At 40.2% G+C, this 26,984-nt stretch overlaps 1 protein-coding gene and 1 non-coding gene across 8 annotated transcripts in view; both read right to left on the reverse strand.

Annotated features, from left to right (window-relative positions):
• Positions 1 to 22,793, reverse strand: part of LOC126426899 (zinc finger protein 664-like) — a 290,556-nt gene extending 267,763 nt beyond the window's left edge. For 2 of the 7 annotated variants that reach the window (XM_050088998.1, XM_050088996.1), the window contains exons 1-4: positions 22,231 to 22,793; positions 12,276 to 12,356; positions 2,695 to 2,769; positions 2,539 to 2,613 (exon numbers count right to left, since the gene is read on the reverse strand). In XM_050088998.1, the coding sequence (XP_049944955.1) occupies positions 2,539 to 2,613; positions 2,695 to 2,769; positions 12,276 to 12,356; positions 22,231 to 22,272 (273 nt within the window). In that variant the 5' untranslated portion in view covers positions 22,273 to 22,793. Of the gene's footprint in view, positions 1 to 2,538; positions 2,614 to 2,694; positions 2,770 to 12,275; positions 12,357 to 21,446; positions 21,469 to 22,230 lie in introns of those variants that run through there. The other 5 variants (XM_050088990.1, XM_050088989.1, XM_050088994.1 and 2 more) reach the window with 4 other exon arrangements.
• Positions 3,750 to 3,824, reverse strand: Trnat-ugu (transfer RNA threonine (anticodon UGU)). Its single transcript has one exon. It is a non-coding gene; the product is annotated as a tRNA-Thr (tRNA).
• Positions 22,794 to 26,984: the final 4,191 nt, after the last annotated feature.

Here is a 26,984-nt window from a genome sequence, read left to right on the forward strand (position 1 = left end):
TAAAACAGACAATCCACCAAACATAACAGACATGGAACACTTCTGGAGCAACATATGGTCAAACCCGGTACAACATAACAGGCATGCACGGTGGATACAAGCAGAAACAGACACATACAAGATGATACCACAAATGCCTGAAGTGATAATTTTGCAACATGAAGTCACCCAAGCAATTAATTCTACTCACAATTCGAAAGCCCCTGGAAAAGATAAAATAGCAAATTTCTGGCTAAAGAAGTTCACCTCAACACATTCACATCTAACTAAATTATTTAACAGTTACATTGCAGACCCATACACATTCCCTGATACACTTACACACGGAATAACAATCTGAAACCTAAAGATCAAGCAGACACAGCGAACCCAGCTGAATATCGCCCATAACATTCCTCCCAACAATGTACAAAATATTAACTTCAGTCATTACACAGAAATTAATGACACATATAACACAGAACAAAATTATAAATGAAGAACAAAAAGGCTGCTGCAAAGGAGCACGAGGATGTAAAGAGCAACTGATAATAGATGCAGAGGTGACATATCAAGCTAAAACTAAACAAAGGTCACTACACTATGCATACATTGATTACCAAAAAGCTTTTGATAGTGTACCCCACTCATGGTTACTACAAATATTGGAAATATACAAAGTGGATCCTAAATTGATACAGTTCCTAAACATAGTAATGAAAAATTGGAAAACCACACTTAATATCCAAACAAATTCAAATAATATCACATCACAACCAATACAGATTAAGCGTGGAATATACCAAGGAGACTCATTAAGTCCTTTCTGGTTCTGCCTTGCCCTGAACCCACTATCCAACATGCTAAATAATACAAATTATGGATACAATATTACTGGAACATACCCACACAAAATCACACATTTGCTATACATGGATGATCTAAAACTACTGGCAGCAACAAATCAACAACTCAACCAATTACTAAAGATAACAGAAGTATTCAGCAATGATATAAATATGGCTTCTGGAACAGACAAATGTAAGAAAAATAGCATAATCAAGGGAAAACACACTAAACAAGAAGATTACATACTGGATAACCACAGCGACTGCATAGAAGTGATGGAAAAAACAGATGCCTATAAATATCTAGGATACAGACAAAAAATAGGAATAGACAATACAAATATTAAAGAAGAACTAAAAGAAAAATATAGACAAAGACCAACAAAAATACTGAAAACAGAATTGACAGCAAGAAACAAGACAAAAGCTATAAATACTTATGCTATACCAATATTGACCTACTCATTTGGAGTAGTGAAATGGAGTAACACAGACCTAGAAGCGCTCAATACACTTACACGCTCACAATGCCACAAATATAGAATACATCACATACATTCAGCAACAGAAAGATTCACATTAAGCAGAAAGGAAGGAGGAAGGGGATTTATCGACATAAAAAACCTACATTATGGACAGGTAGACAATTTAAGAAAATTCTTTATAGAACGAGCAGAAACTAGCAAAATACACAAAGCAATCACTCATATAAATACTTCGGCTACACCACTGCAACTTCATAACCACTTCTACAACCCTTTAGATCACATAACATCAACAAACACGAAGAAAATAAATTGGAAAAAGAAAACACTACATGGCAAGCACCCGTATCATCTAACACAGCCACACATCGATCAAGACGCATCCAACACATGGCTAAGAAAAGGCAATATATACAGTGAGACGGAAGGATTCATGATTGCAATACAGGATCAAACAATAAACACCAGATATCACAGCAAGCATATTATTAAAAATCCCAATACCACAACAGATAAATGCAGACTTTTTCAAACAACAAATAGAAACAGTAGATCACATCACAAGCAGATGTACAATACTAGCAAATACAGAATACCCGAGAAGACATGACAATGTAGCAAAAATAATACATCAACAACTTGCCATACAACATAAACTAATAAAACAACACGTTCTCACATACAAGTATGCACCACAAAATGTACTGGAGAATGATGAATACAAATTATACTGGAACAGAACCATTATAACAGATAAAACAACACCACATAACAAACCTGACATCATACTTACCAATAAAAAGAAGAAATTAACATAACTAACCGAAATATCCATACCCAATACAACAAATATACAGAAGAAAACTGGCTGAGGAAGTCAAGGATAAAGTTGACATTATACCAATTATACTATCAACTACAGGAGTCATACCATACAATATCCACCAGTACATCAATGCAATATAGCTACATCCAAACGTATATATACAACTACAGAAATCTGTAATTATTGATACATGTTCAATTACCCAAAAGTTCCTAAATGCAATGTAACATATACCGTACAGTTAAAAGGAAGTCACGCTTGATCAAGATCTGCGTCACTTTCGATTTTTAACCAGACATAATGTCTGAGAAAGGAAAGAAATAATAATAATAATAATAATAATAATAATAATGATTGTTCAAGAAAATTCTCAGAAACACTATAGTCCCAGCTACCCTACCTCCAATATGAGCCACTCAGATGGCCGTGTTTTGGCGTGAATCCCATCTTCCTCTACAGCTGCATTCTCAGGCCCCTGTAACAGAACCCACACCTTAATGGATTGACCAAGGAGAGGCAATGCGCCCACATACCTTTCAACAATGAGGAGACCAACCTGAGCTTCATTCCAATCGTCATCCTTCACATCATCTTCGACCCATTCCTGTTTGACAGCCACAAACTCAAACATCTGCAACACAAATAAATTGTTACTTATTTATTAATACATTTATTTCATGTGGCAAGGTAGGTACCTTATCACCCTCTCTTACATCTAACTAGACACACTTAGCAAGTCAACAATACAATATGTATAGTACATGTGCAGTATACACTGATAAGCCACTACCCACCACGACACTGGATTCCATGAGGTGGTGGTGGTGTGGGCACTTGATGAAGTAACAAAAATATGTAAGCAAACTAGACATGGGTGGGGAATCACCCTAGTTAAGATATGGGCGGCAAATGGGGGAATCCACCAAGATAAGCAGTTTTGACAAACGGCAGCTTATTATTACACAGAACCTGTGAACGAATATCTTGAAAATGACAAAGGTGATCGAATGTTCACATGCTACTGTCGTGGACATCAACAGAAAGAGGTAGGACAGTGAAACTACTACTTGGCGCTAAATGGTTGACCGTCCACGACTCTTCGAAGGGTTCAGAGGCTTGTCTGCTCTGTAAAGTAGGATGGGTGGTAATCTGTGACAGACCATCTCTACTTGTTCACATGTTGACCCAACAGCATCTTCAATTAAAATTGCATTGGGCACAGGACCATCAGGATTCAACTGTTGATCAATGGAAACATGTCAGCTCTTAGCACGAATCACATTTTTGCTACACTGGTTTGATAGTCGTCTCCACAGATGCCGTCACCGAGGTGAACGGCGGCTCGACACATGCAGTGTGCCATGGATGCAGGCTGGTAGGAGGAGTATTATGCTATGGGACACATTCTCCTGTGCTTCCATGGAACCTGTGGTAGTAATCGAAGACATGCTAACAGCTAACAAGAAGGTGGAATATGTGCTTTTGGACATGTCCGAAAGAACAGATACCATCGGTGACCGTGCATCTTGTTAGGATGAAATTACAATGAAATGAATACCCCTAGCTGCATACAGGCATTGATATAAGTCAACAGGGACAGTTGAAAATGTGTGCCCTGACCGGGACTCGAACCCGGGATCTCCTGCTTACATGGCAGACGCTCTATCCATCTGAGCCACCGAGGACACAGAGGACAGTGCGACTGCAGGGACTTACGTCTGGCATGCCACCTGTGAGACCTACTTTCCCAACTTATTTGATGCTTCCAAAACGGTCGACTCACAAAAAGTGATGATCTGGTGCGGTGTGTGGGGTATCAAAGTCGTTTGACCTTTTTTTATTGATGGCACGTTAACGGCCAACAGTTATCTGAGGTTATTGGCTTCCCTTGTTGTTAACGGAGGACAGGACATTTCCGGAATTCTTCTAGCATGATGGAACCCCACCACATTATGGGCACAATGTGCGAGCATACCTGGATGTGCAGTTCCCTCAAAAGTGCATTGGTCGTAGGGGTGCTGTGGAGTGGCCACCACATTCACCAGATTTGACTCCTTTGGATTTTTATCTTTGGGGTCATGTCAAAGCACTGGTTTATTCTGTGAAAATACGATATTTGCATCATCTAAAGCAGCACTTTGGTCAAATTCACCCAGATGTGTTGGTCAAAGGTCATCAGGACTGGGTTCGGAGGATAGCATTAACAATCCAACATAATGGACAACATATCGAGCCATTCCTATGACTGTTGGTCGTCTCTCGGGACTCTGTAACATTGGCGTAATGTCTCTTCGGCACATAACACACATGCTGCCGACCGTCCCACCGCTGCCACATGTAACTGGCTATAGCCCAAGAATGAATAAAGCTATGTTTGAAATAACAATGGAATTGTTTTTCTGGTGAGATTCGCTATCTGTTTGATATGTCACACGACCACATTCCCATTTGAAATTTTGGAGTTCAATCCAAGATGGCGGATTTCAAGATGGCCGCCATGTTGGTGGCATAGCCTATAACGTTTCCCCCTTCCCGTTCCTCGTGTGTAGGGACTCTGTTTCCTTGTCTGCTACTCCATTTGAATTTTATGAGGGCATTTCCAGACTTTTGGACCACCCTGTATATAGTTAAAGGCTCACTCGCCATTTGACCATCTGCTTCTGTGCGGATGCATAAACAGTGCCCGAACTCTCACGGGAATCGGCAGTAACGCTGCGAGTAATGAGTATGATGGGCAGGGGCACTATGAATATGGTGCAGGACAATAAGTTGCGAATGTGGGTCTCACGGAAGGCGTGCCAGAGATAAGCCCCTTCAGTCGCACCATCCTCTGGGTTCTCGGTGGTTCAGATGGATAGAACATCTGCCATGTAAGCAGGAGATCCCGGGTTCGAGTCCCGGTTGGGGCACACATTTTCAACTGTCCCCGTTGACATATATCAATGCCTGTATGCAGCTAGGGGTATTCATTTCATTGTAACATGCTAACAGCTGCAAACCACCTGTATCCCTTCATGATTGACGTCTTTCCCAGTCACAATGTCATCTTTCAGCTGTATAATTGTCCGTGTCTCGGAGCCAGAACTGTTCTACAGTAGTTTGAGGAGCATTATAGTGAACTGACACTAAAGTCTCAGTGACCAAATTCGCCTGATATAAATTCTATTGAACCCATCTAGGTCACCATCGGGCGCAATCACCGCACACACAAACGGCGTTTCAACATTTATATGATTTATATGAATTACATGACCTACATACCTCCACAAACCAAGTGACAAACTGTTGGGTCCCTGATACGCAGAATTAGTGAGGTATTTCATTCCGAAAATGGACAAACAAGCAATTAAGCTGGTGGTTAATCAGTGTATAGTGGTCACAACAAGAATAATTAGTCGACACGAAGAAAAGGAGGCAGTGGTTGAGAAGAAAGTGAGACAGCCTATCCCCAATTTTATTCAATCTGTGCCCAGAGCAGCAGTATAGGCAACCAAGGAGAAAGTTGGGAAGAAAATTAAATTTCAGGGAGAAGAACTGCAAACCTTCAAGCTTCCCAGTGACTTTGAGCTTCTGTCGGAGTATGAGGATCTTGAAAAGAAGGTACATTATGAGATGAATAATTAAAAAACTAAAACAAGGGTGATAGAAAGTAGTTAAATTACATCAGGTAACACTATAACGCTGCGAAAATTAGATTAGGAAATAAGATACTAAAAATACTTCATGAATTCTGTTATTTGAGTAGCAAAGTAACCGATGATAGAAGTAGACATGATATCAACATAAATAAAAGCACTAGTGTAAAAGACAAATTTGTAGACATTAATTATAAACATAAATATGGGAAAACCTTTTCAGAAGATATCAGTTTGGATTGTAGCCTTGTACAGGGGTGAAATGTCAATGATAAAAAGATCAGACAAGAAAGGAATAGAACCTTTTGAGAAGTGGGGCTACAAAAGAATACTGAAGAGTGCATCTATACTGTATTTACCCAATTATACAGTGAGGTTCTTCCCAAATTTGTCATTCGAAAAATATGGGCTCGTCTTATATTCACAAATTAAACTACTGCTGTTCAGGTCAATGTTTTTAATTTGTGTAATAGACCAATAGAGATGTTGTCTTACATTTATAGAGGAAGTTTCATACAAATTTATTTTGAAGAATTCCAAATAAAAGGCTTAGCAAACAATACTTACATTCGAACAGACTCGAGATTATACGATAAGCCGAAGTGCTCGATACGGTATTGATCTCGCTCGATCAATCACGTGGCATTTGATTCACATTGCTAGTGCAAGCGAGATGCAAGAAACTGTCACCCAGCTGCTACAACAATCTAATGCTCTGCTTAAAAATTGACAGTTTTGTGAAACACAAAATTCTATCAACTTACAAGTTTTTGTTGTATATGAGCAGGTTTGAAATATAAGTCTGGATATACACTATGTGATCAAAAGTATCCAGACACCCCAAAAAACATGTATTTTTCATATTAGGTGCATTGTGCTGCCACCTACTGCCAGGTACTCCATATCAGCGACCTCAGTAGTCATTAGACATCGTGAGAGAGCAGAATGGGGCACTCCGCGGAACTCATGGACTTCGAACGTGGTCAGGTGATTGGGTGTTAGATGTGTCATACGTCTGTACGCGAGATTTCCACATTCCTAAACATCCCTAGGTCCACTGTTTCCAATGTGCTAGTAAAGTACAAATGTGAGAGGACACGTACAGCACAAAAGCGTACAGTCCGACTTCATCTGTTGACTGACAGAAACCGCTGACAGCTGAAGAGGGTCATAATGTGTAATAGGCAGACATCTATCCAGACCATAACACAGGAATTCCAAACTGCATCAGGATCCACTGCAAGTACTATGACAGATATGTGGGAGGTGAGAAAACTTGGATTTCACAGTCGAGTGGCTGCTCATAAGCCACACATCATGGCGGTAAATGCCAAACGACGCCTCACTTGGTGTAAGGAGCGTAAATATTGGACGATTGAACAGTGGAAAAACGTGTGGCGTGACGAATCACAATACACAGTGTGGCGACCCAATGGCAGGGTGTGGGTATGGCGAATGCCCGGTAAACGTCATCTGCCAGTGTGTGTAGTGCCAACAGTAAAATTCAGAGGTGGTGGCGTTATGGTGTGATCGTGTTTTTCATGGAAGGGGCTTGCATCCCTTGTTGTTTTGCGTGACAATATCACAGCACAAGCCTACTTTGATGTTTTAAGCACCTTGTTGCTTCCAACTGTTGAAGAACAACTCGGGGATGGCGATTGCGTCTTTCAACACAATTGGACATCTGTTCACAATGTTCGGCCTGTGGCAGAGTGGTTACATGACAATAACATCCCTATAATGGATTGGCCTGCACAGATTCCTGACCTAAATCCTATTGAACACCTTTGGGATGTTTTGGAATGCAGACTTTGTGCCAGGCCTTACCGACTGACATCGATACCTCTCCTCAGTGCAGCACTCTGTGAAGAATGGGCTGCCATTCCCCAAGAAACCTTCCAGCACCCGACTGAACATATGCCAGCAAGAGTGGAAGCTGTCATCAAGGCTAAGGATGGGCCAACATCATATTGAAATCCAGCATTACCGATGGAGGACACCACGAACTTGTACATCATTTTCAGCCAAGTGTCTGGATACTTTTGATCACATAGTGTATGTTTTAATACCATGTACCTTCATTTACTTTTTAAGTAAAGGTAACATTCAAGGCCAAAAATTTAGTCTTTCAAAAACCTTTACATGACTCTGAATCAATGACAATATTTCATTTGGTAATGAGAAACTAATGATTTACCAGGTGCATTACTAATGAGAATTCTGCCGCTATTCAAGAATACCAAAAAAACTGGTACAGCTGTTACTCAGCTTTAGAACGAAGTGGTGACATATGGATGAAATGAGAAAGAAAATTAAATGTCTAGAAATGGAGTAAATCCAATTAAACTGGCTGCAATTGTTATGGCAAGAATACATTACAGCAGAAGCACCCATATGAGGATAATCCCAACAGACATGACCAGATCGTGGGACAAGCAAAAGTTCGACAACTGGCCTGAATCGTAACTGCAATGTCTTATATATGTATTACTTGCTGTAGTTACATATGACCTGCACCCTAGAAGATACTGCCATCCACGTTTCATTGTTGCTCAAGCACAGCCCTACGGAAAGTTGCAGGAAGAACAGTGACCCCATTTGGCTGTGAACTACAATGAGTGCAGGAAGGGAAGTGTTGAGCAGGCAGCAAATTTTGTCGTACTGCCAACTGTGGGAATTTATACAGCGTGATTTGGCTTTTTATGAAAATCTGCCATCTTTACATTGCTGTTTTCCTGAAATCTTTTGTGCTCTGAATCGACCTGATATTAAAACTGGACAAATACTCAACTTCTGCAGGAGATTGCTTAGTCTGGATTGGTCCCAGTGACGTTCTTACATGTTTCCGGCAGCAATGTTGTCAGTGTTCACCACCAGACATGATTAGACACATATCATCCACTGGTTTTACACAAACAATGACAGAATGGTTGACAGACGATAGGTTTGGAAGCAAGACACTGCAACATTCTCACGTCCATACAGAAGCAAAATCTGCTGTGTAACTTACTGATGTGTTTCATACTGAGAGTCTTGCATATACCAGAGCTAACCTTCAAAACGGGAAGTTGTGCATCAATAAGTATGATGAGACCAAACATCATTTCATTCTGTGTTGTGTATTCTCTTTCCCAAATGTTCATCAGTTTCACTAATAGGAGGATGACCAAAGAAAATAAATGAAACAATGGAAAATCCAGGATGGAATAATGACAATATTATCAAAAGGACGGATTAATGTCAATATTATGAAAAGGATAGTTCCTACTCACCATATAGTGGATATGCTGAGTCGCAGATAGGCACAACAAGAAACTTTAGTTTTTTTGTTGTGTCTATCTGTGACTCAGCATCTCTGCTATATGGTGAGTAGCAACTACCCTTTTCACGAGACTGTCAATATTCCATCCTGGATTTCCACAGTTTGAAGAGGACAGACTGCTGCTTGTTATACAGGGTGTCCCCTTTATCTTGACCACCCTAAATAACTGTTTGTCCACATATAAATTACAAAATGTTTCAAGCAAATGTTCTTTAGCCATCAGGGGTACACCAATCAGCAAGATCACCTTCGTTGTAGCTTTTCTTTTTTTTTTTTTTTACAAAGATATGAACAGCGGTATGACTTTTTTAAATGGCATCCTGTATTTTTTATTCGGTAATTCATTTCCTCTCCTGAAGACCTACTTAAAAATGTATCACAGTGTACCATTCACTGAAACACAACGTTATTAATTACATAACACAACATTGACATTGACACTCCCAGCACTTAGAGCAGGCACTCGGGGTAATGGAAGACATCCACGTGCTGACGTTCACAGAGCACAAGTGTAAACATAAGTAGAATGCGCAACCATCATTCCATAAACCATCATCAGTTGAAGAGTTGTGCGAGTAGAATGTACAACAATGAAGAGAAGGTAGAAATGCTACTCATCTATGGGGAATGCAAGTTAGCAGAACAGTAATTGCAATACTGTATTCTTATGTATGGGTACATTTAGTACAGTAGTTCAGTCCTTTTTAATGCTGTTGTGTAGAGTAGGCATACAGTAAAGGCTGTCCTCCTTACAAACTGCATCGACGTAACGTTTCTTTTATTGTTGTTGAAGGTAGGCAAAAAGCCATGCAGGCAGCAGAAGTGTACAGATAGCAATATCCTGACAAGAAGCCACCGTCCCAATGGATATTTTCTCATCTTGTTGCGACGCTTCAGGAAATGGGAAGTTTCAACCCACGACAACGCAACCGTTGCAGCACTCGCACAGACAAAGCTGCCGAAGTCACTGTTCTCGTTTCCATTTCTATGAATCAACATGTGAGCGCACGACAGCTTGAAAATGAAATAGACATTTCTAAAACCAGTATACATTGTATTCTTACACGTCACCGGTTTCATCCTCACCATGTACGCCTACATCAAGAATTGCATGGGAATTATTTCCAGAATCGTGTACAGTTCTGTAAGGGGGCACAGCAGCAAATCCTCGCCAACCTGAACTACTTCTCCAATCCAGAATGAGATTTTCACTCTGCAGCGGAGTGTGCGCTGATATGAAACTTCCTGGCAGATTAAAACTGTGTGCCCGACCGAGACTCGAACTCGGGACCTTTGCCCGCGAAAGGCAAAGGTCCCGAGTTCGAGTCTCGGTCGGGCACACAGTTTTAATCTGCCAGGAAGTTTCATACTTCTCCAATGTTCTATTTACCGATGAATGTTACTTCTCAAACAAAGGACAGGTAAATACAAGGAACGTGCATTATTGGTCCAGTGACAACCCACAATGGCTCAGACAGGTGAGACATCAGCGTCAATGGAGAGTTAACGTCTGGTGGCAGATGCTTGGTACTACAATTATTGGCCCTTATTTCATCAATGGTAGTCTAAACAGCACAGTGTATGCCAACTTCCTCAGATGAATTCTTCCTCCTCTTCTGGATGAAGTGCTGCTAAGAACTAGAATGCTTATGTGGTATCAAAATGATGGATGTCCAGCACATAGTGCCTTGCGTGCACGTTGTGTTCTGAACCGAAGGTATCCTGCCAGATGGAATGGTCAAGGACAGGCAGTTACTTGGTCTGTTAGGTCTCCTGATTTAAATCCTCTGGACTTTTTTATCTGGGGATGAATTAAAGCACATTGTCTACAGCAATATTCCAACCCAGGAAACATGCAGGAATGCATTGTGCTTGCGTGTAATTCTCTTCAGCAGGCAACACTGGGAGCAGTAAATAATTCTTTCGTTCAACGAGTGCACCAGTGTATCGGTGTTCAGGGTCACCACTTTAAGCACCTTTGAATGTTCGAGTCCTGGGCAATAGTAGAGGAGAATCAAAGTCAATTTTGTGTTACGTTTTTACTTGGTTTTCATTTGTTTTTTGACAACTCCAGCAAGTGGACGAGTTTGTGATCCCGGGCTCAAAGTCAGTGTTGTATTATGTAATTAATAGTGTTGTGTTTCAGTGAATGGTACACTGTGATACATTTTTGGATAGGTCTTTAGGAGAGGAAATGAATTACCGAATAAAATATGCAGGATGCCATTTAAAAAGGGCATACCACTGTTCATATCTCTGTAAAAAACAAAGCTACAATGAAGGCAATCATGCTGATTGATGCCCCCCCCCCCCCCCCCCTGCGCGACAGCTAAAGAACATTTGCTTGAAACATTTTGTAATTTGCATCTGGACAAACAGTTATTTAGGCTGGTCAAGATAAATGGGATACCCTGTATAGACGAGATACAAGTCACAGAGAGGCACAACGTAGACTGCTACTCACTATACAGAGGAGGTACAGTGTCACGGAGAGGCACAAAATAAAGAACGCTACTCTTTTTGTTGTGGCTATCTGCAACTCAGCATCTCCTCTATATAGTGAATAGCAATCTGCCGCATCCACAATATTAAAGAAAATAAACTGTGAGACTTTCTACAAGCAGAACAGTGTCACTAAGCTTTCAATGGTTTATAAAATATTCCACTGCTGCACCACCCTGTTTTACGTGTACCAGGTGGAAATTTCGCTCTTTGTTTTGATTGAAAATAAAGTGAACCAAGTGATGGTGGTGATCTTCAGTGAAACATGTTCGTGTGAAATTGGAGAAAAAATAGTGTTTGCTCAATGTAGAACCCTTTCCAGAAACATTTGTTTGAAAGAACAAAGGAACAAAAAGTGAGAAGACAAACAGATAAAGATTTACTCTACACTCGAATGTATAGTGGTTTTGTGCAAGACGCAGGTTACTGGGGATTTGCTCCACAGTCGTATGACGGGAGAGGAGAAGGAGGTGTGGAAAGAGTTGGTACAGTCAAGATTCTGCATGTGTCCGATTTGATATTGCAGTTGTGGAGTGGTGCTGAGTACCTGATATGTGAGGAGTGGTACTCAGGATACAAGTGACTAAAAAATTGCTGATGTAAATAGAGTGCGAGAAAACCATATTGGCTCCTTTCTCTTTCTTTGCCTGGAAGCAGTAACAGGAATGTGGCACTCACCTGAGTTTCTGTCACTTCCGAGACTGGAAATTTACCAGCACACTTGTTGTGTTCTTTTGCAGCTGTGAAGCATTCGGGCCCCTGCAAAAGACATAACTTGCTGTAATGAAACACAAAAAAAAGGATGATATGTCACTCTGAAAACTCCAATGTCAAACTAACTTCATCTCCAAATGAGTCACACAGTGGTAAAGTGCAGCAATGCTACTAACAAATACACTTAACGCCTTACACGTACACATGAATATCGTGCAAAGCTTGTAAGCGTACTGACACTTACTCTGTAAAGAGGACGCAGATGGGAGATAGACATAAAAGTAACTTTAGGTGTGCCCGAGGGAAGTGTGTTGGAATTCTTGCTGTTCATGTTGTATGTTAATGACCTTGCATACAATACTAATAGTAATCTCAGACATTTCTCAGACGCTGCACTAATCTATAATGAAGCAGGACCGAGTGTCTGAATAAATCTGCACAAATATTCAGTCAGTCCAAATAAGATAACCAAGGGATGCAAATACTGTCAACTAGTTTCAATGTTCAGGAATGTAAAACTGTGCACTTCACAAAATGCAAAAGCCTAGTATCCTATGACAACAATATCACTGAGTCACAGTTGGAATCTGACAACTTATGTAAACACATAGGTGTACCAATATCTGAGTATGTGGAAACAAAATACGCTACGGGATCAAAAGTATCCGGACACCCACAAAAACATACGTTTTTCATATTAGCTGCATTGTGCTGCCATCTACTGCCCGGTACTCCATATCAGCGACCTCAGTAGTCATTAGACATCGTGAGAGAGCAGAGTGGGGCGCTCCGCAGAACTCACGGACTTCGAACGTGTCATACGTCTGTACACAAGATTTCCACACTCCTAAACATCCCAAGGTCCACTGTTTCCAATGTGATAGTGAAGTGCAAACGTAAAGGGAGACTTACAGAACAAAAGCATACAGGCTGACCTCGTCTGTTGACGGGCAGACCTCCGACAGTCGAAGAGGGTCGTAATGTGTAATAGGCAGACATCCATCCAGACCATCACACAGAAATTCCAAACTGCATCAGTATCCACTGCAAGCACTATGACAGTTAGGCGGGAGGTGAGAAAACTTGAATTTCATGGTCGAGCAGCTGCACATAAGCCACACATCATGACGGTAAATGCCAAACGACGCTCGCTTGGTGTAAGGAGCGTAAACGTTGGACGATTGAACAGTGGAAGAACTGTTGTGTGGTGTGACGAATCACAGTACACGATGTGGCGACCCGATGGCAGGGTGTGGGTATGGCGAATGCCCGGTGAACGTCACCTGCCAGCGCATCTAGTGCCAACAGTAAAATGCGGAGTTGGTGGTGTGGTCGTGTTTTTCATGGAGGGGGCTTGCAACCCTTGTTGTTTTGCATGGCACTATCACAGCACAGGCCTACATTGATATTTGAAACACCTTCTTGCTTGCCACTGTTGTAGAGCAATTCGTGGATGGCGATTGCGACTTTCAACATGATCGAGTACCTGTTCATAATGCACGGCTTGTGGCGGAGTGGTTACTCGACAATAATATCCCTGTAATAAACTAGCCTGCACAGAGTCTGACCTGAATCCTATGGAACACCTTTGAACGTTTTGGAACACCGACTTCGTGCCACCCCTCACCGAACAACATAAATACCTTTATTCAGTGCTGCACTCCGTGAAGAATGAGCTGTCATTCCCTGAGAAACCTTTCGGAACCTGATTCAATATATGCCTGCGAGAGTGGAAGCTGTCATGAAGGCTAAGGTTGAGCCAACACCATATTAAATTCCAGCATTACCGATGGAGGGCACCACAAACTTTTAAGTCATTTTCAGCCAGGTGTCCAGATACTACTGGTCACATAGTGTATCACATAAGCTCAGTCACAGCTAAAGCAAGTAACATATTTTGGTTCATTGGTATGATTCTAGGGAAATGCAATAAGTTTAAAACGGAGACTGCTTAGAAGACACTAATACCACCCATCACAGAATATTGCTCAAGAGTGTAGGACCCATACCAAATTGGACTCTGAATACCTCTTTGACAATATGACGTTAAACACTAATATCCTCCTCTCTTCCTCCAAACAGGACTAGCAGTAGATGTTCAACATACATGGAAAAGGGCATCACACACGATTGCAGGTTTGTTTGACTGTTGTAGTTTAGATACTATATACAAGAAAGTTATTTGTTAGTAAAAGGGATTAAATATAACTAACTAGGCCAAAGCTATAACACTCCAACCTGATGGAATTTGAACACAGGAAATCAGAGCAAACAAAAATAACTGAGTGTATGAACAGTACCCTCATGCCATGCCCCCCTCCTTTGTCTCATGCCCCTTTGCTAATAAACATTATTGAAAAAGTGTTGGTACTGCTTGGGGTAATGTGCCTGCCTGGGTGGCTTCTACAGCTTTTGCCACTTGTCTGGCTTGTAATTTTTTTTTTGGGCTCCATACCTGAAACGCAAGGTTACAGTTATTGACAAACAGTTGTAGCAGTGACTGACACCATGTCACAGACTAGAACCATGACTCTCACACACATTTTTCCAAGTGACTAATTCACAATGTAATTCAGTTTTGTCACATATTTCCAACTCACTGTAGAAGTACGACCATGGTATCAGTTATTGACAGGAGGTTCAAAGACTGGAATACGACATAAAATTATGTAATAGTCTTACACATCACAACTTAATTTTAATAGCTGTAACTGATCGTATTTTTTAACAAACTGCTCTACATTCACGAATCAATCCAGTATAATACTATTACAAAATTTAACTTGTAATGTTACACGTCGTGAATTAAAGAAGAGCCTTAGTTTAACATTTTTCTTTGTGAAATTCTTGAAAATTGCTCACAGAACATCAACAACCACGTCACAGTTTATTTTCCTTGTGAAAACAACCGAGCATTCGCTATCAGATAGTGCACAATGTTGCCATATGGTTAGACACAAACTTCCCATATTCACACAAAATAGAATGGTTTAAATAGTAATTCACAGCATTATGAACTACACACAACTCAACAATGTGTTTCCAGAGACAATGCTCTCACTGTCAGGTTGTCAAATTCAGATCATGAGGTTGAAATTACTAAAAAGTCCCCCCAACAGATTTGCAGCATTTACAAAATAAAATAGGTTAAAAACATAATGGATAAATTAGAATGGCTTTACTTTCCTTACTACTTAGCAGAAATGACAAGTCTCAAAAATTGGTGCTTCTAATTTAACATCTTACCCTCTTTCCAAGCTCAACATCACACTCACCATAGAGGGATGCTGACGCCCTGTAGTCCTGATGTCAGTCAATAGTATGTTCATTGCGGATCACCGAAAGTTGCGATTCCAACCATTTACATCAGCCATTTGACAACATCCAGATGGCGGACACATCTACTTCTAGTATATACAATATATGGCGACCACAAAGCCACTCATTACACTCAAGAACAAACATAAATAACACATGAAATTTTTGCTCCAGCAACAAAATGAAACTAATAGGACAACTGCAGGAAAAATCGAGTTTTGGACAATGACAAACTAAGTCAACAACAATAGAAATATTTACTCAGAAGTCAAGCACACAAAATTGTCAACATTCTACACAAACAAAAAATGCAAAATAGAGCTATATAGTTAAAAAAAAAAAGCCCTCTATACCAGGAAGCCACGCACAACTCAAAAATCCGGTACTGCAAATTTCACTTGACCTACAAGCTCAACAACAGCCTTCAGAGCCAGGAACCCAATATGAAAAAAGAGTATCGCAAATTTCACTTATCCTATGTACCTCACGCGAAAAGCCCTCAATACCGGAGCCAAGAAACCCAAACACAACTCCAAAACCAGACTGGATCAGTGGGGTATTTGTAAACTGTATTAACTGGAAAGAGCAGGTATAAAATTTTGCTGGAGAGTTATTTGGTGTAGTTGTAGATAGCATTGTTTTCAGCCAACATTTCTTATTCTGACATCATGTTGCTCTCTTTTTTATTGTTAAATTTTATTAGTTGTTGAGCTTTTTATGTTGATGTGTCTTGCTGTTCATTAGTTTCAGATTTTGGAAAAAAGAAAATGATATTTATTCCTCTATTTACTGGTAAGTTGAGCATATTTACGGTTTATTAAGTTATATTATCATTCTCAAATGAGATTATAATAATGAAATTACTTAATTTCAAGCCAAATAAGAACCACTGCCTGTTTTTATTTACCCCTTAAAAATTTACAAAGTGCGGTAATTGGGTAGAGAGACTAAATGAAGATTGCAAAGAAACAGGATGGTATTCTTCCATATTAAGTTATGATAAAAGCCAAGAACCTAAATTAAAAGGTGTTCAGATTGTAGTTACACTGCAAATGATCTGTCAAGGGCTACACACGATGTTATAAATGACGTTAACACATTTAGGAAAGCAGAAGCAGCCTTTGGTGTCACAAAATTAATCATGTGCCACTGAATAAAAGGGTGAAAATGATATTTTTCTGGGAGTCCAGAATGAAAGAATAAAAAGACGTTAAATCTGACCCTTCATACAGGATTTACATGATTTCATTCCATCTACTTCTTTAGATCAGATAGTATCACTGGATAAATTAGACCTTGGGCATTGTCAAAATCTTTCTACATATACTAAACCTACACTGGTCAACTGTTTATTTGCTCATGTAGAAATGGTAATGTGATAAAGAGGAACTTAGGTCATTGGTACAACAATGTGTTAAACAGAACTCCATTTAAATATGATCATCCTGGTGAGGGTGGGTATAGGGCCTTTGCAAAACGATATCCCTGTATTCCTCTAAAGAAACCTGAGCAATTTCAGAAGTCCCAAAAAGAATGCTAGACATCTATTTGCAGTTTATACCTTCAAAACTGAGTGAATAACTGGTATTAAATATGTAGGCCAAAAAGTGTAAACTAACACTTTACTTACAGTTGCGACGAGTTTTGGTTTGGCAGTGACCCAACGAGGATAAAAGCTCTCGGGGAAGACGGAATATATGTTAGTGTATGCTTTCCCGGCGTATACAGCTGGCGAAGAGTTCTCGGGCTTCCAGCCGGGTGGCGGTGTCTTCAAACAGCGACGTTTCGACGAGTGACATACTCATCATCTTCTGGCGAAGATGATGAGTATGTCACTCGTCGAAACGTCGCTGTTTGAAGACACCGCCACCCGGCTGGAAGCCCGAGAACTCTTCGCCAGGAATATATGTTGTTCTACTGGATCACGAATCAACAACTATATTGGCCTGTGTTGTTGCAGATGACACAGCTGATCATTTATACAGGTGGTGCAGTTCAGACTCTATGGACTTTGGGTAAAACCTGTCCGGGGACACATGGTTGCTTCAAAAAAATGGATGGAAGGGGGAGCCTAAGCTTTATCAGTGGTTCACTACAGTTTTTATCCTTCATACACAACAATTTCATGCAAATCACTAATCACCCAACCAAAATGCTGTTTTGATATCTGATGGGCACAGTAGCCACGTCGGTCTAAGACTAGGGGAAATGGCAGTAAGAGATAACATTCATTTAGTGTGTTTGCCGAGTCATTTACCTGACAGACTACAAACTCTTGAGAAATTTGTGTTTGGTCCTGATACAACCAAATGGGGAGAAAAGGCATAGCCACACATTTTTGTGTTTGTGTGTTCTGTTTATATATGCTAACAATGAGTACATTACTTACCACCTCAGTTTGGTAAATTCCTTTCAAACATTGCTTACTTTGAAATGTTTAATAAATTTCTTTGAAAAATGGTTCATTTTATAATTTTTAGTGTTTGTTGGTTGAGGTAATTGTAACACTGTTTTAATCATTCAGGAAAATGTTCATAAGTAATAGAGTACTGTTGCTCTAAAGTTGAGCCAGCTGGTAAATGCATACCCAGCCCACACTTTATGAGGTAGCAGTTTCCATTTACCCCTGGCCTAATGGAGTAAATGGGAATACAGGGGGTAAATGTAAACTTATAATGATGTCAGTTAAAACCAATAGATTAATGAATCCAAGAGTAGAGTTCATATTTCAGCCTATTATATCTCTAAATTAAGGTCGACAGAAGCGTCCGATCCCACGCGTCGGCTTTGACCCGTGACGTAAGGGTGTTGTCGTGTGCGACGTCATGACGGCGCGGAGTTTGGTTTGAGTGTGGCTGTCTCCAGTTCTGTTTTATCTTATATAATTTACTTTTCTGATCTGTTCGTTCTATCCCGTGAGATTTTTTTTTTTTTTAAGACAAAAAACACTAATCAGCTACTGAAGCACCTTTATCTTCTATGGGTTGCAGGGGTTACGACCCCTGGAGAGGTGGGTGGGTATTCATGCATTGCTGTCTTCACTTACACGTTGTAGCTACGCAAGGCATCTAAATTTGTTTATATTTAGTTTGCCCCCCACCCAAAACACCCCATTTCCCGTGCTTGTCCCGTTAGTGTCATTAGGCTTCTTGTGGAAAGTGTGTGTGTTTGTTTTTGTTTCCGCCATATTTGTGACGTCATGGGTCAAAGCAGACGGGCGGGATCGGACGCTTCCGTATTTCCCTAAATTAAGTCATATCTAAAAACAAAGATAATGTGACTTACCAAATGAAAGTGCTGGCATGTCGATAGACACACAAACAAACACAAACATACACACAAAATTCTAGCTTTCGCAACCAACGGTTGCTTTGTCAGGAAAGAGGGAAGGAGGGGGGAAAGACGAAAGGTGATGGGTTTTAAGGGAGAGGGTAAGGAGTCATTCGAATCCCGGGAGCGGAAAGACTTACCTTAGGGGGAAAAAAGGACAGGTATACACTCGCGCACACACACACATATATACAGACACATTCAAAGGCAAAGAGTTAACTCACTGGCAAACCAGCACAAACTCTTTCAATGATAACCTCACACACTCAACTAATAATGTCAAATCACTGGCTGGGATACCTAACAAACAACTTTGAAACATAAACATCCAACACAAGAATGTGGCTCACCACATACAACAGCCATCTACTAACATAACCTCACTCAAAAGGCCTGTGCCATCATGAAGTCACATGATATAACACAGTTGAAGCAGATGGGTGGAATCGTAACTTTCAGTTAACAATAAATAAAAATCTATCATTCCAGATAATGCTTTTACACTATGTTTTTGATTTCATTTTTCTTTTCTGAAACAACTTACTTCCAAAGCTATGCAATATATAATACCAACACCTTATCCCCTTTCTGAACTTATAATCTCACTCATTATAGATGCATGCTGGCTCAATCTTTTCAGGCCACGAAATGAGAAGTCACGGCAAACAAAATCGAAACAAAACATTCTCGCTGTGGTCCTGATGGCAGTGCATAGCATGTGTGTAGTGTTACACTACAAAACAATGTGTGAGTATTGTGTTCATGACTGGTACTGAGTAATGTATGAGCAGTATGGCACCAGTCTTATTAACTAACTTATATGCAAAGCAGCACGATCTCCGTCCGCCCATCCAGGTTTAGGTATTCTGTCATTTCCTGAAATTACTTCCACGTAAATGGCAAGACGGTGGCCAACTACCTCTTAAACCCTTGTCAAACTACACCTGTAAGTACGTACATGGCTGTTTATATGGATTACGTTATTTTTGATGTTCCTAAATTGTATTACTATGCCACGTCCAATATCCTTGCCACAGTGGTACACAATGGAAGCACCCGAATCTAACTAGCTGCTTTGATCTGTGACTTAATGGTGTGGTGTGTGACATCACTACTATGCGGTGTTTCCAAGTTGGTTGTGTTTGTAGATGTCATATTGTTGTATTTGATGGTGCCCTCTGCTGGTGGATGTGGAAGTGCTCAGTTTAACACGTGGTATTGGGTTCATTTGAATTTTGATTGTCGTTATGCTAAAGTGGCTTTGAGTTTAGGTAGTTGGTGCAGTAACATGGGTCGCGTAAGTGTTTCCAGTGAGTTGAACTAAGGTTTTTTTTTTTATGTGTGTGTTTGGTATTTCTGTTAGGTCTGTTTGGTTTGGTGCTTGTTGTGTGGAAAGAAGTCGTAATTTTTTATTGCTTTTTAGTTAGAAATGAATATGGGAATAATGTTCGTCAGTAGGTGTTTTAGGAGACTTTTTAGCTCTGTGTGTGTGTGTGTGTGGGGGGGGAAGGGGGGGGGGAGGCTTTTGTTGGTAAGTAATTTTTGTTACAGTTTTACTCTATAACTTAATCATTCTGTTGTTTTGTCTGTAGTATTTTTATGGTAGGTCGGTTCTGTTTCAGTTCATGTAGTGGGTATGGAGCATTTGAGTTTGTGAGTTGGTGAGGTTTTGGTTCCACTTTTCGGTATTGTAGGTGTTAGTTTTTTGGTATCAGTAGCTGTGGCCAAGCTATATAGGTCAAGGGAAATTTCAGATTCCACTTTCCACCATTGTAGGTATTGTTTTTTTGGTATCGATAGTTGTGGATGAGCTATATAGGTCAACAGAAACGTCAAATTCCTGTGGTTTTGTTGGCGTAGCAGAATGCAGTAATTTAATTTTCTTTATATTATTTGTTTTAGGATGGTGCAGTGTTTTATTATTGCTGTGTATTTTGCTTGTCCCCACCATAAACCCCCAATTTTCCATGGTTGTCCTGTTAGTTTAATTTTATGTTTGCAGTGAAAAATTATTGTGTCACTTTTATTTTTGTTCGTGTTAGTTTGTGTGTATATGTAGTTATGTCATTGTCGCCATATTTTATACAATGGAACTAGCAGTTTCTGGCATACCGATGATATCATGGATGAAAGCAGACAAGTGGAATCAGATGCATCTGTAAAGTCGATGAATAAAACAACTACTGCTAGATGTGGAATTTCCCTTTAGGTCTATCTATGTTTGATGGGTACAGTAATCATTTGGCTTGCTTCTTCAGGTTCGTTTTCAAGAACATTTTCAATAATGTTGGATTAAATTCATTATGTGCAGCTACTGACTGTAATGTGTTAAGTTCCTAGTCATTGCCTTCGTACAACAAAAAGACGGTGGATCATTTCGAGTTAGGAATTTACGACAGCTCCCTATGTACCAGTGCCATTGGGACTTCAAAGAAAATATCAAGCTAATTATATCATAAACAGTGACATCCAAACAGGCATTCTTACCACATTCCACATGTGAATGGATTGGGATAAACTCTAGTAACAGGCCAATGGGAAGTACATTCGGCCATGCACTCATGGTTTGTAGAGTATGGATGCAGACTTCCATAGCATATTATACAGACACAAAGAGCTCCAGGCTTTCAGGTGACAGACAATGCTGAAATACTGAGACATTTCAAGACTGCATTCTGGCAAACACGATACAGCACGGTATTTCAGTAGGCCTATTTCCATAAGTCTAGAAAGCTAACAGTATTTCATGTGAACTATCACATTTTCTCTATAAAAATTATATAGAATTACCAGAAGAAATGACTGCAGAGTGGAAGGTGTATTTAAATGTCACATAAGTGAGAAACAAATGATAGTTAATTATCCAAGTCAAACTGATGTCTTGACTAATAAAAATTCTTGAAGTTGTGAGGTAGGTGGCATCCCACATCCTGATAGACTACGTAAGTCCAGTTACTGACTTAACATACTTCATCTATGACAATGGATGAAGTAGTGCAGATAATGTACAGTATATAGAGATTCTGTATTTAAAACAACTATACACATTGAAACATACCATTGTAGTCAAGTAAATATGAAGCTACCAATAGAAGATATGCAGGAACTATTTAATATGTTTCAGGAATGTGCAGCTTCTTTCTCAAAGGAAGGTCTACTTTTTAATTTACTCAGCTAAACTGAGATGGCATATGTGTGAATAGCATTTAGCACTATTGTGCTAGAGGGATGGATGAATGAAAGAAAGAGAAGAATTGGAGTCCATTCTCACCTCGTCGACTGGCGAGAAATAGTTCAGAGGTTCTTCCTTCATGGCAATACTACATGGGCCGACAATCAGAATTCTCGGGCATCAAGTTCTTGGAGTCGGTTTCTTGTTCCCAGGTACTGTTGATAATCAACAGAGACTTGAAAAAACCGCACATATAGCAATACAAACACACACGTTAATTAGACTGATACGATTAATCACTATAGGATTCACATCACTTCACGTAACTGCTGTAACTACGAATTGCCAGTAGACCTGTAAAAATCACAATTTAATTTTGAATTTTGCCGAGCACAGCCATACATGAATCTAAGACGCAAAATATTGTCATTCCAACGATAAGCTTGGTATTTTTTTCACGTCTGCGTCTGCTGTGAAGCAATTGTTGAAGTTTTGCAGCATTAAACATGTTATTGCGGTATATACTTTAACCCGCACGTAGCCCACACACAAACAACTAGCGACAACGACCCATCCGCACTGGACATAAACAAAACTCCAACGTTCCTATTAATTTACAAAATTCTTCACCACTATGCTACCTTCAACTGTTCTCTCCTTGGTTACGCCTACGCATTCTGAACCAAAACAAGCATAGCCAACGTCTGAAGCGAAGAAACATGATTAGTAATATGAATAGAGACTTCAGCTCCGTTTAATTCGTTTTGACTATGTGACATGAATGTCCGTTTCCATTGATAATTCGTATAATAACTGCCATCTGAAATATATTGTTTAATGGTTTACTATGACTCACGACACAACGGTTGACGCTTAATCTTTAGGCTTTTCAGAGATTGGCAACGCATCTTGTTTTTTTTTCCGCTGTGCCACTAAAAATTGTTATGATGAGCAAAAATTGAAATTTTGTAGCCACGACTGGGCTGTATAGGTCCGTAAATATTTGATAGTATAATGGATTTAACGTTGTCATAAACTAATTTCTTCGTGTACAGCTCCTCAGTTTCAATGTATCGGCTAAATCAGTGATCTTCCAACTGTTTCCTTTTAGAGACTGTCCTGCGTGTGTTGTACTTGCGATCTCGTAATCGTGTTCTTGTTCGCAGTGAGAATAAGATACGCGCGACATATAATTCTGTCCAACAGTTTATTTAGACAAGAAGTTAGTTTTAGATTTATTTAGACAAGAACTTATTTCTAGTTCACATAACAGCAGGAAAAACATTACGAAACATTTCCAGTGCCACGAATATTGCCAGCTTTTTGGTAACTAAGCGAGGAAACAGTAACAGTAACAAGAATACTAAAAAGTCAAAGCAAATTATTAAATTAATAGAACCTAAAAAGTCAAACCAAATTATTAAATTCATGTAGCGCACGCTGCAGCAAGGATAAAGTGTCTCACAGCGCTCCTGGTGGTAAGCGCTCGAACCCTGTTGACAAACCCCAGCCGATCAGCTGATAAACTGACATCTGTTTCGGATGACGCCCGAAGTCGGTACACCAGACCCCTTCGGGAAAGCGGAGCGCCGTGTTGGATTATGCTGGAAGTGACATCCCTGAAGCCTGCTGGGAAGTGTAAGGCCGGTATTACACTATCAAATTTCTTTGTCCAAAATCTTTGTCAAAGATATTTGATAGTGTAATAGGGACTTTGTCAAATGTCGTCCAATATTTGATCAAATCTAGGGCCTCGCTGTATATTTGATCAAAGAAACCGCTTGTCTTCTGTTCAGTGCATTGCGACATGTTACCACATGGAGCGCTAGCATCGCTGCAGCGTTCTGTCGTCTGTAGTGTTTTTATAACCATTGCCGGTAAATACAATTGGTGTGTGCCGACAAAATTAATAGAGATGTCTGAAGCTGATGAGGCGCTTTACAACGTGAGGCACCCTGAATACAAAAATAGATTAAGAAGATTGGAGACCTAACCTGATCTAACCTAACCCAACCTAACATAACCCTCTCCTGTAGCAAGGAATCGGAGTGTTATAGTGAGCCTGTCTTCTGAAGATGTAGCAGTTCTTCAGTGAATATTGTGCTTTGTGATATGAGGATACACTTCATTGAGCATATACAGAAATGTATGCTCATCCATTCTTAAGTAATTGATGTACGACTTGACGTCTTCCACTGTAAGCTCACGTAACAAGTTTTGTTGAATGCTTTTATCGTGTCGTCGTAAAACCCACGGCTTCACCCGGATTAGATTAGTTTTTCGTTCCATAGATCCGTGCCGAGGAGATCCTCGTGGATGTGGAACATGTCGATTTTTTTAAGCTGAAATAACTATACTAATAGTATGAATAAATACAATACATCGTTTGTTGTTATTAAAAATTTCGCCAATGGAGTAGAAAGAGTTGGCCAGTAGTAAGTCTTTCAGGCTCCTTTTAAACTGATCTTTATTTGTAACTAAATTTTTTATGTTTGCTGGCAAATTATTGAAGATGAGTGTTCCTGAGTAGTGGACCCCTTTTTGAACAAAAGTAAGTGCGCTTTTAAGTCCTTGTGCAGATCATTTTTGTTCCTGGTATTGTATGTATGAACTGAGTTGTTTGTTGGAAAAAGAGATATATTATTTACGACAAATTTCATTAAGAAGTAAATATACTGAGAGGCAGTAGTTAGTATACCCAGTTCTTTGAAGAGGTTTCTGCAGGAGGTCCGTGAATTTACTCCACAAATAATACGTATTACACGCTTTTGGACCTTGAAAACTTTTGTTTGACTTCAAGATTTACCCCCAAAATATGATCCCATATGACATTATGGAATGAAAGTATGCAAGCTTTTTCATTTTTATGTTGCCTATGTCTGCTAACACTCGAATTGCAAATACGGATTTGTTAAGGCCTTTCTGCAGTTCTGTGGTGTGCTCCTCCCAACTGAATTTATTATCAAGTTGTAATCCCAGGACTTTTAAGACTGCCAATCTCGTATGTATGGTTCCATTTTTCCCCCCCCCCACTTCTTTTCCGCATGTGCACACAATGCAATTGGAGTACAGTAGAACTGCTGCGGTTAAATAACAAGTTGTTGTCAGCCATCTTGAACTTTGACGAAAAATTTGATGACAGTCAAATATATTGGACGGAATATTGGATCACATCTTTGATCAAATCTTTGGCAAAGAAATTTGATAGTGTAATACCGGCCTAACCGTCGTCCGGAACGCATTTGCCGTTCAATTTGAACCGGCGATGGCGCCGGTGGAGGTTGCTGGGTGGCGGGCAGAGGTTTCGCCTGATAGCTTTGCAGATGTGAATGTGAAGAGTCTAGAAGGACGAGCGCTGGTTTCACTCTATCAGTGGATACAGTATTCATCTTGCCACTGTCGATGATATCAATTGTTTTGTCACTTATAATGATGACACGATGTGGACCAGTATATGGCGGTGTGAATGGCGGTTTGACGCCCTCTACTCGCAACATTATGTGTATACAGGATCGTAACTCGGGGTACGAATGTTTGAGATGTACATGGCGCGATGCTTGTCGCGTCAGGCATTCTCTGAGGTGGGTGACAAACACTGGTGCATTAATATCGTCCAACGAAATCGCGTGTGGGTCCACGAACTCACCTGGAAGCCGCAGGACTTCTGCATATACCAGTTCTGCCGGTGAGGCGTCTAGATCCGGTTTATACATGTTACGGAGGCCGAGCAAAACCAGTGGTAATGCGGAGGTCCATTGTCATTCATGGCACATTAATGCGCCTTTAAGCCGTTACTGGCAGGATGGGAACTTGTTGTTGTGTGATGCACTGCGCAGCAAAATTTACTTACCAGGAAAGTACTTGGGCCCGAACAAACATAAATACACCAAAATCGTGTGAGAAATAATGTAAAGGTCTCTTATTGCATTAGTGATACTCCCAAATCTGCAAAACTCTGCAGTCGTCCGTTAGAGGCCTCTACGTATGCAGTGCCGCATTGCACACTGACCTGCCAGTACGCCAGTAGGGACGGTGCAGTGTGCCTCTGAAGTTGCGTTTTGTGACATTATTTGTGTATTGAAGCGTCAGATGGCTCGGCGATTGGTTGAGATGAAGTTACGAAGAACCCTTCTTCGTGAAGATGGCATTGATGTAGAAGACGAATCATTCGCATGTTTTCTGGTATCTATTATAGTGCAGAAATATGAGCGTAAGTTAGAAACAGATACTGCTGTAACACTGATACATAATGATGATAGGGATGATAATGACGAACAACTCATTGTAAACGGTAGTGCTATGGCAAGTGCGGGAAGAGGCGATGGAAGCAGGGACAGTGAATACCGACCGTCTCCCAAGAAGAGTGTTAAAGTTGCAAGTATCATCACGGCGTTTGATGACAACACACTGGAGAACATGTACGATGATTATTACAGAAGAGGTTTCACACATACGACAAGCTTTTGAAAAGATTCCCTGAACTGAAGTCTAAAAGCAATATTAAAAACATTCTGGATTACGTGGCAAAGAAAAGAGAAGGAAATACAGTTTTCAAAGGAAATCGTACACTGTGGTTCAAGACCATCGAGGAGCGTGCAATGGCGAAATTCGATGAAGCGCGAGAATGCGGTTCCGCCGTTCATTATTGGCATTTACAACATTGGGCATTGAATGTAGCCAGAAATGTCAGGTGTACAAACTTTATACGTTCACTAGGATTTATTACTAATTTGAAAAAGAAGTTTAGGATAACATCACACCGTATCACTATGCTCCGAGCACGAAAAGATAAGGATGACGAAGAAGAGCTGATTGAAAGAGCTCAAACGTTTGTTCCTGACGTCAATGAGCAT

This window comes from Schistocerca serialis, chromosome 11 (genome assembly GCF_023864345.2).
Source record: "Schistocerca serialis cubense isolate TAMUIC-IGC-003099 chromosome 11, iqSchSeri2.2, whole genome shotgun sequence".
Lineage (NCBI taxonomy): Eukaryota > Metazoa > Arthropoda > Insecta > Orthoptera > Acrididae > Schistocerca > Schistocerca serialis.